This window comes from Sapajus apella, unplaced genomic scaffold (genome assembly GCF_009761245.1).
Source record: "Sapajus apella isolate SASKATOON/1434 unplaced genomic scaffold, GSC_monkey_1.0 scaffold20, whole genome shotgun sequence".
Taxonomy (NCBI): Eukaryota; Metazoa; Chordata; class Mammalia; order Primates; family Cebidae; genus Sapajus; species Sapajus apella.
In genome coordinates this window covers 28,172,595-28,189,354 of record NW_022436960.1, presented here as the reverse complement: position 1 = coordinate 28,189,354, position 16,760 = coordinate 28,172,595, and the positions used below count along the sequence as shown (strand labels likewise).

The 16,760-nt window shown below is 41.2% G+C and overlaps 1 protein-coding gene across 3 annotated transcripts in view; it reads left to right on the top strand.

Moving 5' to 3' along the window:
• The first annotated feature begins 499 nt into the window (after positions 1-499).
• YLPM1 (YLP motif containing 1) overlaps positions 500-16,760 on the top strand; it is a 73,141-nt gene continuing 56,880 nt past the window's right edge. For 2 of the 3 annotated variants that reach the window (XR_004271784.1, XM_032287857.1), the window contains exons 1-3: positions 506-1,546; positions 14,022-14,258; positions 15,985-16,164. Coding sequence is in view for 2 of the 3 variants with exons in the window: in XM_032287857.1 (XP_032143748.1) it covers positions 674-1,546; positions 14,022-14,258; positions 15,985-16,164 (1,290 nt within the window). In the remaining variant the exon portion in view is untranslated. Of the gene's footprint in view, positions 1,547-14,021; positions 14,259-15,984; positions 16,165-16,760 lie in introns of all 3 variants that reach the window. The other variant, XM_032287856.1, reaches the window with a different exon arrangement.

Genomic DNA, 16,760 nt, shown 5'->3' with positions numbered 1-16,760 from the left:
GAATTTTTGGGTAGAACTGAGTTAGGTCTATCATTTAATTTGGGAGAAACTGATATCTTTACAATTTTTCTTCTTTTCACTCAGGATCATGGTAAGCCTCTCCATTATTTCAAGTCTAATTTCATCCTACTCAGATATGATTCTTTATGACTCTGTAGTTTTCTACATATAAGTCCCACATCTTTCTCATTAGAGTTTTTCCTAGTTGCTTTATGTTTTTTGTTGTTGTTGTTGCGATTGTTGCTATTGTGAATGGAACCTTTTTTTTTTTTTTCATTCAAAAATGAACCCGTGGAGCGATAGGATCTCTACCACCCCTTTCGGCTGTGAGACTCTATGGTTTTTTAGTTCTATGAGAAGATTCTACTCGCGCCTACATTATCTGGACCCAAAGGAAGATGGCAACCGCGAGTCGCCAAGCAAAGGGCCGCTCTATCTCGCCTTTGTTCTCGTCTCGGTGGTTACTGCGCAGGCGTAGTCGCCCAAGTCGCGTCCCCGCCTTCCCGGTCGCGGGCCCACCTCGGGAGCGCCGGCGCACTGGCGCGCTCCGTTTACACGCTCCGGGGCCTGTAGGCGCCGCGAGTTCCGGCTGTCGCCGTCGTCGCCGCGGCTCCTGGAGGTCGGTTGCGACGAGTAACGGCGCCAGGACGAGCCCTGCGCCTTCTTTTTCGATATGTACCCGAACTGGGGCCGGTATGGCGGGAGCAGCCACTATCCGCCGCCGCCGGTCCCACCGCCGCCGCCGGTGGCGCTTCCTGAGGCCTCGCCGGGACCGGGGTACTCGAGCTCGACGACTCCCGCGGCCCCCTCCTCCTCGGGCTTTATGAGCTTCCGCGAACAGCACTTGGCGCAGCTCCAGCAGCTGCAGCAGATGCATCAGAAGCAAATGCAGTGCGTGCTTCAGCCCCACCACCTTCCTCCGCCCCCCCTGCCGCCCCCGCCGGTGATGCCGGGGGGCGGCTACGGAGACTGGCAGCCGCCGCCGCCACCGATGCCCCCGCCACCTGGGCCGGCCCTCAGCTATCAGAAGCAGCAGCAGTACAAACACCAGATGCTCCACCATCAACGAGACGGGCCTCCTGGTTTGGTTCCAATGGAGCTGGAATCCCCTCCTGAATCTCCCCCTGTGCCCCCTGGGTCCTATATGCCCCCATCTCAGTCTTACATGCCCCCACCTCAGCCGCCACCCTCTTATTACCCGCCGTCCTCATCTCAGCCCTACCTGCCTCCTGCTCAGCCGTCCCCTTCCCAGTCCCCACCTTCCCAATCCTACCTGCCGCCCACCCCTTCTTATTCATCCTCCTCCTCTTCCTCGCAATCCTATTTGAGCCATTCCCAGTCCTACTTGCCCTCTTCTCAAGCATCTCCTTCCCGCCCCTCCCAGAGCCATTCTAAATCCCAACTACTAGCTCCACCACCACCGTCCGCCCCCTCTGGAAATAAGACAACTGTCCAGCAAGAGCCTTTGGAGAGTGGGGCCAAAAACAAGAGTGCTGAACAGCAGCAAGCCGCCCCTGAGCCAGATCCCTCTACGATGACTCCACAGGTAAGAGAGCATGTGCCTGAGCCGCATCTTTCACCTAGAGGGCCCTGAGTGAGCAGGCCTCAGGGCTTTAACCAGTGCTTAGTCTAATTCCAACACACAGTGACTAGCTAACACTCGAAAGGATTCCATAAGAGTCAGAGGGCTGACAGATCAGCTTTTTAATTAGCTAAATGTGGATTACCAAAAACAAAACAAACAAAAAAAAAAACAGCGTTTGTAGATGCGTATAGATCACATACAGTGCTGGCATGGCCCAAAAGTTACTTCTCAGTGGTTTATTTGACCGTCCTCTTAGATTTTGTTGCTGTTGCAAATAGATTTTGTTGCAGAGGGTCTTGTTTTAAATTGTATTTTAAACTAAAATTTTCATTTGAGAGAAAGCATGAAAAAGCGGCTTCTCCAAGGGCTGACACTTGAATGTTTGTAAACCTTACGACCAGTTAGCTTCTTTTAAAAATACTATTTAGGGGCCAGGGATAGCTGTCAGGTTCCTGAATTAAGTGGTTTCAGAAAACGAGGGATGGAAATCTTGTCTTACCAAGAGCAGTCTAATTATGCTTATAGGTACATATACAATACATAGGTGAGTTACTAGACCCCCCAAAGGATCCCTAGACCCTTTTGGGGTTCTGTTGATCCATTTTAGGAATTGACCCGTACATCCTTTTCTCATAGTATTTAAAGATAGTTTTAAGATATGAGCAATTTTCTGCATTTCATTGTCATTACCATTCAGTCCAAAGAAACAGCCTTGGAATTTGGCCAACATAAAAAAATGTTTTGTGATATCTTTTCGTGAGAGAGCCAGCTATTCTTCTAAATTTTCTAAATTTCTGTTCGGAATGATGAGTCCCACAGAACAGACAAAGATTGACAGGGTATCAGTAATAAATGAATTCTCCTTTGAGAGAGGGAAGGTCAAACGAAAGCAGAATAAATCAGTTGTTATGATTTCCTAAAGTAGACGCTTTTAGCAATTACTAATTTACTTTAGATTCATAAGGAAAAAAAGAGAATCTTGTAATATAAACACTCAGATTTACCTATAAAACATTTCCAAAAGATAGGGATGCAGTATTGTAATTTTATGGTGGTTTGGCATTAGAAATTAGGAACAGAAGCAAGTTGTTTTAAGAAATGATGCTTGGCACATCTTCTGGAGAAAACACTTGGGATGTCGCAGTAAAGTAGTAGAATAGTGATTCTGTTGCCTTACATCAAATTTGTACCGTCTGACCAGTTTATTTTCCCCAGATCACTCTATTATACACAGAATTTGTCCCCTTTCCCACCCCACTCTGAAGTCTTTAGTGCTTTTGTTGTCAAACATTCTTAGAGTTAGTCTGAGCCAAAATAGGACATTTATATTCTCCTCTCTACTAGACTGTTTTCCTGACCTTACAGAGAGACAAATTTATTGTATTTTTGACTTTTTTTGGGAGGAGTGTGTGTGTCAGACCAGGCCTTACCATGAACAGTGCTTTTACTTTTCTGCCTTTGTACCCTTGTCTGTAATGAACTCAGTGTCTTGAATGTTCAGTGCCTGCAATTCTTTGGTGAGAGAAAGAGTGGTGGAAGATGAGGCTTGTGGTGCACGTAGGCCAGATCAAGAAGAGCCTTTAAGCCTGTGGCTTTACCTCTTTCTAGAATTCATCCCTTCTTCAACCCTCTGTTTCCCCTTTGAGTTGTATTGCTTTCAAGGCATATCTTAAATATCAAGGTTTCCAGGAAGCTCTGCTTGCGCTTACCCATCTGGTTTGGTGGTTCTTCAGATTTTAAGTCCCTTGCAGACAGGAATTGTCTTGGTTATCTTTTATCCCTGTAGCACCTAGGACAGTGCCTTGCAATTTGTAGGCTCTCCACAAAGATTTGTTGAATAAAATATGAGAGTTGTCGTGTTCTGTACTTAGGATATGTTGGTTTATTAGATGATAAATATTTCTTCATGCCAGTGTCAGTCTCTGACAGTTAATCCTTCTACATATTGATTATTCTTTGATTCATATTTTGTTTTTGGAATGTGTCATTCAAAATTTCTTATGGTGAAAGATTTAAAAAATACACAAAGTAGAGAAAACAGTATGGTTTCCCAAATATACCCATCATTCAAATTCAACAGCTATCAAGATTTTGCCATGTTTACTTTACCTAGGCCTTTTTTTTATTTTGTGTGTGTGTGTGTGTGTGTGTGTGTGTGTGTGTATAAAATATGAAGAGAGACAGAGACAGGGTCTTGCTCTGTCCGTCACCCAGGCTGGAGTGTAGTGGCATAGTCTCGGTTCAGTGCAACCTCTGCCTCCCCAGGCTCAAGCCATCCCAGGTAGCTGGGACTATAGGTGCATGCCACCATGTCCAGTTAGTTTTTTTTTTTTTTTTTTTTTGGGTAGAGATGGGGTTTTGCCATGTTGCCCAGGCTGGTCTTGAACTCCTGAGCTCAAACAGTCCACTGCCTTGACCTCCCAAAGTGCTGGGATTACGGGCATGAACCACCATACCTGGTCGCTGCTGAAGTATTTTAAAGCAAATCTTAGATCTTATGTCATTTTATCCCTGCATTCTTAGTCAAGTACCTCTAAAAACCAAAAAACAAAAAAAAGGCCTTTTCTTAGAAAAACACATTGTTAACACCTAACAAAGTTAAGTTTCTTGGTATCATCTAATACCTGATGAATTCAGATTTCCTTTATTGTTTCATCATACTAATGAAATTAAAAATAATTCTTTGATACCATCCATGTTAAAGCACCCCAAATTGACTCGACAGTATTGTTGTTTTCTGTCCTCACAGTCTTTTCCCAAACAATGTTTTGGTGGTGTGTTCAAATCAAAATCCAAACAATACTGAAAAGACTCTTGGTATAGATCAGGGTTTCTCAGCTTCAGCACTGTGGACACTTTGAACAGGGTGAATTCTTTGTTGTAGAGGGGCTTGTCCTAAGCATTGTAGGATGTTTAGCAGCATTCCTAACCTCTACCCATTAGATGCCAGTGGCAGCCCCCAGTCCAACAACCAAAAATGTTTCCACATATTGCCAAATATCCCCTAGGACAAAATTGCCCTCAGTTGAGAACCCCTGACCTAGGCCATTCCCTCTTATTTTATCTTTCTACCTCATGCCATTGAACTTGATGAAAAATCTGTGTCAGTTGTCCTGTAGAATCTCTGACATTCTGTATTATTTGTTTTTTCACGGTGTCATTTGACTTGTTCCTATGTCTTCCATGTTTTTTTGTTTTGTTTTGTTTTGTTTTTAAATTAGAAGTTAACTCTGGAATCTACATTTAAGTTCAGCTTTCTTTTGGTGAGTGTTGCATTCCGTCATGAGGCATCCAGTGCCTGATTGTTCCACGGTTAGTAATGCCATTAGTCCCACTACCGTAAAACTTTCTATCAATCTTGCATCTAATTTTTCAGTCTACTGGTTCATCCATTGAAGGTCTTTGGCTAAGTAAATTATTTAATTAGAGAGAGGTTGCAATCTGGTGATTTTTTTTTTTTTTCTGCCATTTCGTCCACATTTACTATATAGAATTCTGTAAAGAAAAACTTTTGCCACAGGTATTTTATTGAAAATATAGTTGGTATGGGAAGGACAAGATAAATATCTGATGTTCTTCCATTTATTTTCTAGTTTCTCCAGTAAAGCGTTGATGATGTAATGGAATGGAATGTGTCTTTTTTTTTTTTTTTAAGAGAGAGTGAGTCTCGCTCTGTTGTTGGAGTGCAGTGGTGAAATCTTGGCTCACTACAACCTCCTGGGTTCAAGCAATTCTCCTGCCTCAGCCTCCCAAGTATATGGGATTACAGGTGCACACTACCATGCCAGCTGATTCTTGTATTTTTAGTAGATGGAGTTTCACCATGTTGGCCAGGCTGCTCTCAAACTCCTGACCTCAAGTGATCCACCTGCTTTGGCCTCCCAAAGTGCTGGGATTACAAGTGTGAGCCACTGTGCCCAGCCAGAATGTGTCTTTTCGAAGAATTAATTTTTCTATGTGTTTAAGGGACTGACTGATTTATTTAAAGCTGTTGGCTTTGATTAGCTTTTAGAGATGTTATTTATTTAATGTTTAACTATTTATTGACTAGCAACTATGTGCCAGGTACTATGAGTACTACGCTTAATACTGGAGATGAAATGGTGAACAAAATAGATATGGTACCTGCCCTCATTGACTTCTTGTTCCGGTTGTGGGGGAGGGGAAAAGACATTTAATAAGTAATTAAAAGGAGACCTGCAGGGTGCTAGATGATTCTCCAAGGAACTGGCAAAGGCGAGTTGGTTTTTTTCTTCTTTTTAGTTACCACAGTATTCACAGTGCCATGCAGAGGGGTCTAGCACATAGGAGGTAGAGAACAAATGTGTTTTAAATAATTGAATATAGCTAGGAGCTCTAACCTAATTAAAGAGGGCTCCCTTTGTAAAGTGATATTTAAGTGAAATCTAAAGAATCAGTAGGAGAACTGGGTGCTCCCACCTGTAATCCCAGTTCCTTGGGGTCATTTGAGGCCAGGAGTTCAAGGCCAGCCTGGGCAATAAAGTGAGACACCCCCTCTACAAAAAATTTTAAAAACTAGCCAGTGCCTGTAGTTCCAGCTACTTGGGGGTGGCTGAGGTGGGAGGATCATTTAAGCCCAGGAGTTCTTGTGTCATTGCACTCCAGCCTGGGCAACAGAGTGAGACCTAAAAAAAAAAATTAGGCCAAGTATAGTGGCTCACGCTTATAATCTCAGCACTTTGGGAGGCCGAGGCAGGCAGATCACTTGAGGTCAGGAGTTCAAGACCAGCCTGACCAACATGGTGCAATCCTGTCTCTGCTAAAAATACAAAAAATTAGCTGGGTGTGGTGGCATATGCTTTTAGTCTCAGCTACTTGAGAGGCTGAGGCAAGAGGATCACTTGAACCCAGGAAGTGGAGGTCGCAGTTAGCCAAGATCAAGCCACTGCACTCTAACCTGGGCGACAGAGTAGGACTCCATCTCAATTACAAAAAAAAAAAAAAAAAAAAGAGTAGAAATCAATCAGTTAACCAGAAGTTAGAGTTCAAAGAATTAAGTAAGTTCAGTAGGGCTCACTGAAAGCCCAGGGTGAGGATGGTAGGCATGAACTAGATGAGGGAAGGCCTGTAAGGACTTTATTCTAATGGCAGTAGGAAGCCATTGACAATTTTTATATAGGTGAATGTGACAGATTGGCATTTTTGAAAGCTCACTCTGCTTGCAGTGTAGAGAGTAGAATGAAAGGGAGCAAAAGTGATTTAGAGAGAATAGTTATTGAGGTAGTCCAGGCAAGAGATAATAGTGGTTTGGACTTGATGGTGCTAGTGGAGATGGAGAGAAGTGGGAAAACTAAAGAGATATTTAGCTGCTAGTGAATCCACTTTGTGATTTAGTAGTAATGGAGAGGGAGGCATCAAGGATGATCTTAGGTTTCTGGGTTGGGCTGCAGGGTGGATGATCGTCAAATTTACTGAAACAGAAAAACCTAAAGGAGGAGGAGGAAGAACATTTCTGGGGGTGAGGGGAAAATGATGAGTTAGGTTTCAGACATACTGAGTTTGGGGTTCTTGAGGCATAGATTACAAATGGAGATGTTCAGTTGAAAGTTAGATATAGCTCTAGAGTCTAGATGTAAGATCTGGAAGACACAGATTTATAAGTCATCAGCACAAAAATGGTATTTGAAGACACAGAAATAAATGAAGCCTCTCAAGGAATGTGTGTAGAGTAAGAACAGAGGTTAAAGAACATTAAGCCTAGCTCCTCAGAATAGCAGTATCTAGGGGAACCAGTGAAAGAAAGGCCAAATAGGTATTCATATTAGGTTGATGCAAAAGTAATTGCGGTTTTTGCTGTTACTTTTAATGCCAGAAAAGTGAAGGAACAGACTCTAGGAGGAGGGAGTTGTCAGCTCTGTCAAGAACTGCTGAGAGGTCAAGCAAGATAAAAATTGTGAGTTATCTTTTGCACCTACTGACATGTAGATTATTGTTGACCTTGGCAGGAGGAGTTTCATAGTGACTGAAGCCATATTGCATTGATTTGAGGAGTGATGGAAGGTGAGGAAATGGGGATGGTGAGTATAGACAACTCTTTCAAGAAGTTTGACTGGAGGAGAGAGAGAATGAGGGAAGGAACTGGAGGAATAGATAAAGTAAATGAGCATTAAAAAAAAAAAAAAAGATGGGGACTAAGCTTATCTGGTGACCCTGATTCCTACAGTAGAATGTGAGTCTCGAAAATATTTAAAAGAAGCCATTTTAAATAAATTTCTAGAATGGAAATCCAATTCATTATTTTAGTAGGTGTCCTCCCTGCCCCCTGCTTTAGGATATAAGACATAGAACATTGTCTTACAGACATTTGTAAACCTAGATAGGGAAGGTAATCTTCCTAAATTAGTCTCTAAAACATTATACACAAACACCTCCTTTATATTTCTCCACTTGGAAAATCATTTAGTAGCTAGTTTGTTGCTATACTAGTAGCAAATGGTCAGTAATGCTTCCTGAGTAAAATAAAATCAACATCTTTTTTTTTTTTTTTTTTTTTTTTTTGCCCATAGAGATGGGTTGTTGCCATGTTGCCCAGGCTGGTCTGAATTCCTGGGCTCAAGTGATAGTCTTGCCTCAGCCGCATCTTTCTTAGTAACAATATTTGTGACAAATAGTTCTACATTCTTTATGTTTGAAATCCCTTCATTCAATCTTGGTTTAAATGTGACCTATACAATGATTTCTCTCTACCTATGAAACCATATCCCATATGCAATGGAGTTATCTGATATAATGGAACATTCAGAAGAACTGGTGTCATCAGCAAGTTCAGGCGTATTTTTTTCTTTCTAAAATAGAGATAATCACCCTTCTCTTAGGGTCACGAGGACATTTGTGAGTGATATCATTATTATTTATTTGTAGAGCTTCAAAAATGTGCTGAAGCTTATCCTAGGAGTGAATTAGACCTGGTTACTACTTATAGGGTTCATATTAAATAGAAATTGACCTGCAAGGCATACCATCAGTGAACAACAAGTACTTCAGCCCTTAACATGTTCTTAACCCTGGTCTGGATCTAAGACAAATCATGAGAATCGGTGATAAAGCAGCGGCTGCTAAAGAATCTGGACCTGTACAGTTTTCATATCTGTAGCATTGGCTTAATTTGTGAAAGATAGTTTTCATCGTTGTGTCTTTCAATCATGCTTTCAAAGCAACTTTAAAAAAGGAAACTTTTAACTTCTACTTGAAAAATAATGAGTTCATTAATTTTTTTAAAACTGAAGGCTAGGCCGGGCGCGGTGGCTCAAGCCTGTAATCCCAGCGCTTTGGGAGGCCGAGGCGGGTGGATCACGAGGTCAAGAAATCGAGACCATCCTGGTCAACATGGTGAAACCCCGTCTCTACTAAAAATACAAAAATTAGCTGGGCATGGTGGTGCACACCTGTAGTCCCAGCTACTCGGGAGGCTGAGGCAGGAGAATTGCTTGAACCCAGGAGGCGGAGGTTGCGGTGAGCCGAGATGGTGCCATTGCACTCCAGCCTGGGTAACAAGAGCGAAACTCCTTCTCAAAAAAAAAAAAAACAAAAAAAAAAACTGAAGGCTAAGTGTTGATGTTTTCAGTATTAAAATAATGGAAGAAAGTGGTTTAATACTACATTATTATTAACTTTCATGGTCAGTGTGCTGTTTTTTTACATTGAATAGTGAAAGTACAGATACTCTTGAACTTATAGTGGGGTTACATTCCAATAAACCCATTGTAAATTGAGGATAATAAAAGTTGAACATTTAATACACCTAACTTACTGAATACCATAGCTTAGCCTAGCTATTAAATGTGCTCAGAAAACTTACAGTAGCCTACCATTAGGCAGTCATCTGGTCACACAGTACACAGTAGAGTATTCGTTGTTTTTGTTTTGTTTTGTTTTGGCATGGAGTCTTGATCTGTCGCTTAGGCTAGAGTGCAGTGGTGCGATCTTGGCTCACTGCAACCTCCACCTCCTGGGTTCAAGCAATTCTCCCGTCTCAGCCTCCTAAGTAATTAGGATTATAGGCAGCCGCCATCATGCCCAGCTAATTTTTTTGTATTTTTGTAGAGACAGGGTTTCACCATGTTGGCGAGGCGGGTCCCGAACTCCTGACCTCAGGTGATCCACCTTGGCCTCTTAAAGTGCTGGGATTACAGGCGTGAGCCATTGCACCTGGCTGAGTATTGGTTGTTTGCCGTCATGATGCATGGCTGACCAGGAGCTGAGGCTCGCTGCTGTTCTCCAGCATCACAAGAGAGTATCATACCGAATATTTTGAGCCTGTGAAAAGATCAAAATTCAAAATTCTTGGTATAGTTTTCACTGAATACATACCACTTTCACACCATCATGAAGTTGAAAAATCATACATTGAACCATTGTTAAGTCAGGGACCATCTGTAATTATATACTGGGAGGGGATGACTATATGTATGATAGTTAAAAGCGAAAAATCCAATCATGGGTCAGACGTCAAGATAGAGATGGAATTTATTCTTCCAAATAGATTGGAACAGGTTTCATGTAGTAGAAATGAATGACCGAGAGGGGAAGGCTTTAGTTGATCAATAACCATTTATTGACATCCTACTGTGTGCTCTAGCACTATGCTTGACTACAAGATAGGATATAAATAGAGTGGAAGGCGGCTGCCCCCTAAGAAAATTACATTCTTTGAGTGAAAAGCAAGTAACAAATCAGTATGTTTGGTGAGAAAAAGGTATGTATTATGTATATTTAATGCTTCTGTTGGCATAAAGAAAATTAGAGGAGGTTAAACTATAAAATATTAACAACGTAGAAAATCCTAGTTATTCAAAGATAATTGGATTCGAAAATGGCAAGTAAAGTGAATTCATTTAACACAGAAACCAAAAGTTATTGTAAAACATAAAACATTTGTTTGGGACCCAATAGGGAAAAACAAAGCTCAAAGTGATAAGGATAAGCAGATTTTATATTTGATGGAATTGTTATAAATGAAATAATAGGCAAGTTTTAGAATGAATAAAGAATAAAGTATAGACTGGATTTCTTTGCTACAATTTTTGTGGGAAAATTGTATGACAACATTATAGACCACCTTTTATTTTTATTTTTTTAGCCCCACCCAAATCTCATCTCAAATACCTTTTATTTCATTTTTTGACATGTTGAAAAAATGTTTTAGAGATTTATCAGTTTTTGTAGGGACTGCTCTTCGACCTTTGGTATTCAGGCCATTCTCTTTTGTTGTTTCTACTGTACAGTACTGTTTGATTGTTAACTGGTAACACTTCTGTCAGATTCTCAGCTGCCAGTAATAAGTTCCAATGTTCTCCAGCATCACTTTCTTAAAATACTACATCCTTACAATTGTAGTAGAAACATATACTTTTGTTAATCATATAGGTATACAGGGCAGTTAATTAATGAATATTTTAGTGTTATGTTAACTTTTGGTTTTCCTTATGTAACCTAAATATTCATCAGTGAATATTTTAGCGTTAGAACTTTTGGTTTTCTTTATGCAACCTTTTAACCATAAAAAAATTATATAATACTAGGATAATGACACTCCTGTAGTTTTTTTTCTGAGTGGTGAGATTTCTTTCATTGATTTTAATTAATTAGTTATTACTTACCTGTGTAGTCAGTTTTCTTTATTTGAGATATTTAAGTTCTATAAAGTCACCCCCGACACTGAATTAGTGAATACTGAACCAGTGCTCCTTGGGGAAATAAAGGGTTAGGTTCCTGTGAGTTTCTCATCACATTTTCATCAACTGATGAATACATAGCCTTGTTTATGTGTGTTTCTGTTTAAAGACACCTTATTTAGTACATATTGTTGATTTATTAACATTGTACTCAGGCCTAGCGCAGTGGCTCACGCTTGTAATCCCAGCACTTTAGGCGGCCGAGGCAGGTGGATCACCTGAGGTCAGGAGTTCAAGACCAGCCTGCCATCCCGGTGAAACACCATCTTCTTATAAAACAAAAAGAAAAACAAAAAACAACATTGTACTCATGGCCAACAGCACTGTAGCACTTGCCTAAACAAAGCTGACCTAAGACAGATATTTTCTCTGTGGGGCATATGACAGCCTTCTTGCTCTTGGGACACTAGACAACACTTCAGCTCTATGCTTAGGGGTCATTTTAAATAGTGAAATCAACAAAAAAGCACAAAGTGTGGAAAATGTGGTACTAAATAGACTGAAAAGGGCATTTATTTATGGTATAGAGCTGGAACAAGAAGGTAGACACCTTGTCTCAGCTGGGAATGCACACATCAGGGAACTCATGTTTTTCACTGCTCTCCACATGTTTGTGAATGACTGGGAAAGCTAGTGAGTATGGATTTTGGGTTTAGAAATGAATTTTAGGTCGGGCGTGGTGGCTCATTCCTACAATCCCAGAACTTTGGGGAGGCCAAGGCAGATCACGTGAGTCCAGGAGTTAGACCAGCCTGGGCAACATAGTGAAACCCTGTCTCTGCAAAAAATACAAAAGTTAGTTCGATGGTGGCATATACCTGTGGTCCCAGTTACATGGGAGGTTGAAGCAGGAGGATCGTTTGAGCACAGAAGTCGGAGGTGGCAGTGAGCTGAGATTGCACCACTGCACTCCAGCCTGGGTGACAGAGGGAGATGACCCTGTCTCAAAGAAAAAGAAAAATTTTAGCAAGTAGGCAAATTTGCAAATGCAGAATCCAAGAATAATGAGGATTGGCTGTATTTTCTACTTTTTCACTTGCTCAGGTTATTGTTGTAATTTTAAAAAAATGAACAAATTAAGCTTTTAGAAAATTAAATTACAATATAATTTGGAAGATAAAGCTAAGGCTTTAAAAATAAATAGAAAGCAGACAGGCGCGGTGGCTCACGCCTGTAATCCTAGCACTTTGGGAGGCTGAGGTGGGTGGATCACCTGAGGTCAGGAGTTCAAGACCAGCCTGGCCAACATGGTGAAACCCCATCTTGAAAAAAAAAATAGAAAGGCTTTTAAAACACAGTGTATTGGTTGGATGCGGTGGCTCACATCGGTAATCCCAGCACTTTGGGAGGCCAAGGTGGGTGGATCACCTGAGGCCATGAGTTAAAGGCCAGCCTGGCCAATATAGTGAAACCCCATTTCTACTAAAAATACAAAAATTAGCTGGACGTGGTGGCAGGTGCCTATAATCCCAGCTACTTGGGAGGCTGAGGCAGGAGAATCACTTGAACTCGGGAGGCAGAGGTTGCAGTGAGCCGAGATTGCGCCATCTGACTCCATCCTAGGTGATAGAGCAAGATTCCATCTCAAATAATAATAATACAGTATATTCTCTTATATGTGTGTACATGAGTATGGGTAGACTAATGCTATAATAGGTATTTAAAAGAGGGAAGAGTCTGGGCATAGTAGCTCACACTTGTAATCCCAGCACATTGAGAGACTGAGGTGAGAGGATTGCTTGAGCCCAGGAGTTTGATACCAGCCTGGGCAACATAGTAAGACCTTGTGTCTATAAAACAAAATATTAGCTGGGTGTCATGGCGCACACCTACAAATCTAGCTGCTGAGGAGGCTGAGGTAGGAGGATTACTTGAGCCTGGGAAGTTGAGGTTTTAGTGAGCCATGTTCAGGCCACTGAACTCCATCCTGGGTGAGATAACGAGAGGCAGTCTCCAAAAAAGAAAAAAAAAGAAAAAGAAAAGAGGGAGGAGCATTGGAGGAGAAAGAGAGAAGGCAGAGAAGAGAGGTGGGACTGTTTGGTTATATTCATTAATTATAAGACTGCTGTCAATAAATCTGAACAACTGAAGCCAGGTTAAAAATAAGTAGCTGTGAATACTGAAGGGATTTATCCGAAAGATGGCTCTAACCTCCAAAAGCACGTGTTTTAATAGAGCACAGAAGCATGTTGAATTAATATATATGGTTTAATTTAAATGTACAAATTTGGGGGAGAAACTGAAATTTTTCTGTAGCTGTGTTTAAGATCTTGTTAACTTACTTGCCTTTCTCAGTCCAACTTTGCCTTTTCTTACATATAGTCACATGAATGCAGACATAAAGATAGCTCCCTGTTGGCTGGGCATGGTGGCTCACACCTGTAATCCCAGAACTTTGGGAGGCCAAGGCAGGCAGATCACCTGAGGTCAGGTGTTCAAGACCAGTCTGACCAACATGGAGAAACCCTATCTCTACTAAAAATACAAAATTAGCCAGGTGTAGTAGCTCATGCCTATAATCCCAGCTACTTGGGAGGCTGAGGCAGGAGAATCGCTTCAACCCAGGAGGCAGAGGTTGCAGTGAGTTGAGATCACACCATTGCACTCCAGCCTGGGCAACAAGAGCAAAACTCTGGCTCAAAAAAACAAATAAACAAACAAAAAGATAGCTCCCTGTTAACACCAAGTTGCGGAGACACATGATTGTCAATTAAAATTCTTAAAAATTATTTCTGTTTTAGGAACAGCAGCAGTATTGGTATCGACAGCACTTGCTTAGTTTGCAGCAGAGGACAAAAGTTCATTTGCCAGGACACAAAAAGGGTCCTGTGGTAGCAAAGGATACACCAGAGCCGGTAAAAGAAGAAGCTTCAGTACCTGCCACCAGTCAAGTTCCAGAAACTCCTTCTTCTGAGGAGCCCCCATTGCCACCTCCAAATGAGGAAGTGCCACCTCCTCTCCCACCTGAGGAACCCCAGGTAACCATATAATCTGTTTAGTGTTTATTAAATTACTTAGCTTTTTTCCTGATTCATTTATGTATGCTTTTATCATAAATGGATATATATTTTTGTTTTTTTAAGTATCTATAAAATTGCATTTGTGAAATAATCAGATATCTGTTGTATCAGGTTTATTTATTTATGTTTTTGAGACAAGAGTTTTGCTCTGTTGCCCAAGCTGGAGTGCAATGGCACAATCTTGGCTTACTGCAACATCTGCCTCCCAAGTTCAGGCAAATCTCCTGCCTCAGCCTCCTGAGTAACTGGGATGATAGGCACATACCACTATGACTGGCTAATTTTTGTATTTTTTAGTAGAGATAGGGTTTTACCATGTTGGCCAGGCTGGTTTTGAGCTCCTGACCTCAAGTGATCTGCTTGCTTCGGCCTCCCAAAGTGCTGGGATTACAGGCATGAACCACTGCACCTGGCCTGCTGTATCAGGTTTAGAAAAGGAATTTTTTTCCTGGGTTAAGTGAATGAAGAATTGGATACTCTTCTGAATTGAGTGCCTCTAAGCACTAAAAGGATATACCAGCGTATGTTCATAGAGACAGTACAGGGCTTGAGCTTTTAGAGTCAAGCTGCCCAGGCTATAGTCCAGGTACTGCCACTTGTTAACCATTTTGTGCTTCATTTTACATCTCTTCAAAGTCAGTATATTCGATAGTAGCTATCACATAGATGTATTGAAGCATTAAATGTGATTATCCTTGTCACTCAGCATAATGACTGGCACATGAGAGGTTCTCATATTGGTCCAAAGGTCGTCGTTGTTCTCCCAAGAGCCTCATGAAAGCCTTATCTAGCTATAATGATTATATTGTAGTTCATTGATGAAAAGTGACAAAAAAAGAAAGGGATTTCTCACAGAGTGAAAAGGTCTGTAACTTAAGATTCTCTTTTTTTTGTTTTTTGTTTTAGACAGGGTCTCACTCTGTTGCCCAGGCTGAAGTACAGTAGTGTGAACTCAGCTCACTTCAGCCTCAACCTCCTGGGCTCAAGTGATCCTCTCCCACCTCAGCCTCCCAAGTAGCTGGGACTTCCTTCTTTCCTCCCTTCCTCTCCCTCACTTTCCTTTTTTTTTTTTTTTTTTTTTTTTTTTTTTTTTTTTTTTTTTTTTTTTGAGATGGAGTCTCATTCTGTCACCCAGGCTGGAGTACGGTGTGGTGACACGATCTTGGCTTACTGCAAACTCCACCTCCCAGGTTCAAGTGATTCTCCTGCATCAGCCTCCCAAGTAGCTGAGATGACAGGTGCCCACCACCAGGTCCAGCTAATATTTGTATTTTTAGTAGAGACAGGGTTTCACCATTTTGGCCAGGCTGGTCTGGAATTCCTGACTTCGAGTGAGCCGCCTGCCTCAGCCTCCCAAAGTTCTTGGATTACAAGTGTGAGCCATGGCGCCTGGCCTGGGTTGACTTTCTACTGGAAAAGTTGTTGTCCTGTTTAGGAATAATAAGGTTATTATTCCAGAGAAGACTATGGAATTTATAAACTCCTTTTTATTAGTAGCCATAATAGTAAAGATAGAGCTTTGTGTTTTATCTAAAGATAGAATGGCTTTTCTCAATCCAAAAAGAACTAAAGATACTGTGTTTGACAATTGGATATTTCTGAGTTGTAGAGATATATATTTTTTCATGTATTTTTGGTTGCTGTTTTATGACTTACATAAAAATGTGTCCTCTTTTATCTTTAGTCCGAGGACCCAGAAGAAGATGCCAGGTTAAAGCAGTTGCAGGCTGCAGCAGCACACTGGCAGCAGCACCAGCAACATCGAGTTGGCTTCCAGTATCAGGGAATAATGCAGAAGCACACTCAGTTACAGCAGATTCTACAACAGTATCAGCAGATTATACAGCCCCCACCGCATATACAGGCAAGTGCTTCCATAGCCCACAAATAGGAAGTTACCCTAAGACATTGAAAGGATTTATTATTATTGAAAGATTTAAGTGTGAAAAACGAAAAGATGTCACCTGTTGACAATTAGTTGTTTCCCAAGGGGGGCTGCCCAAATAGTTATGTGTCACATTACCTGGGGGACTGGGGAGGGGTGGGTTATAGTAGAGTTTCCTGATCGTGTCAACCCAGGCCAGATGTTAGCCTACTATTGCTAAGGGTAAGAACCTGGGATTTTTACCATTTAGCTACATGTTAACCTGTATTTTGTTTACAAACTACTACAGTAACAGATAAGCAAAAAGGCCAAAAAACAACCATCACAAAAAACCTAAGCAAATATATGATAAAAGATAAAGTGACTTAGATACTTGCCTGTCTTGTATCTTTGAAGTATAATGTGTCTGTATATCTATAATGATAGATCATTTTTCAAGCTCTTGAAATTATCCATGTTAATATTAAAAACTTGACTGCCAAGATAGATATTTGCTTTAGCATGTGGTTGGTTTTTCCAACTCTATGGTAAGTTTTCTAAGCCAAAGGAAGGAAGAAGAATGATCATCACTCAAA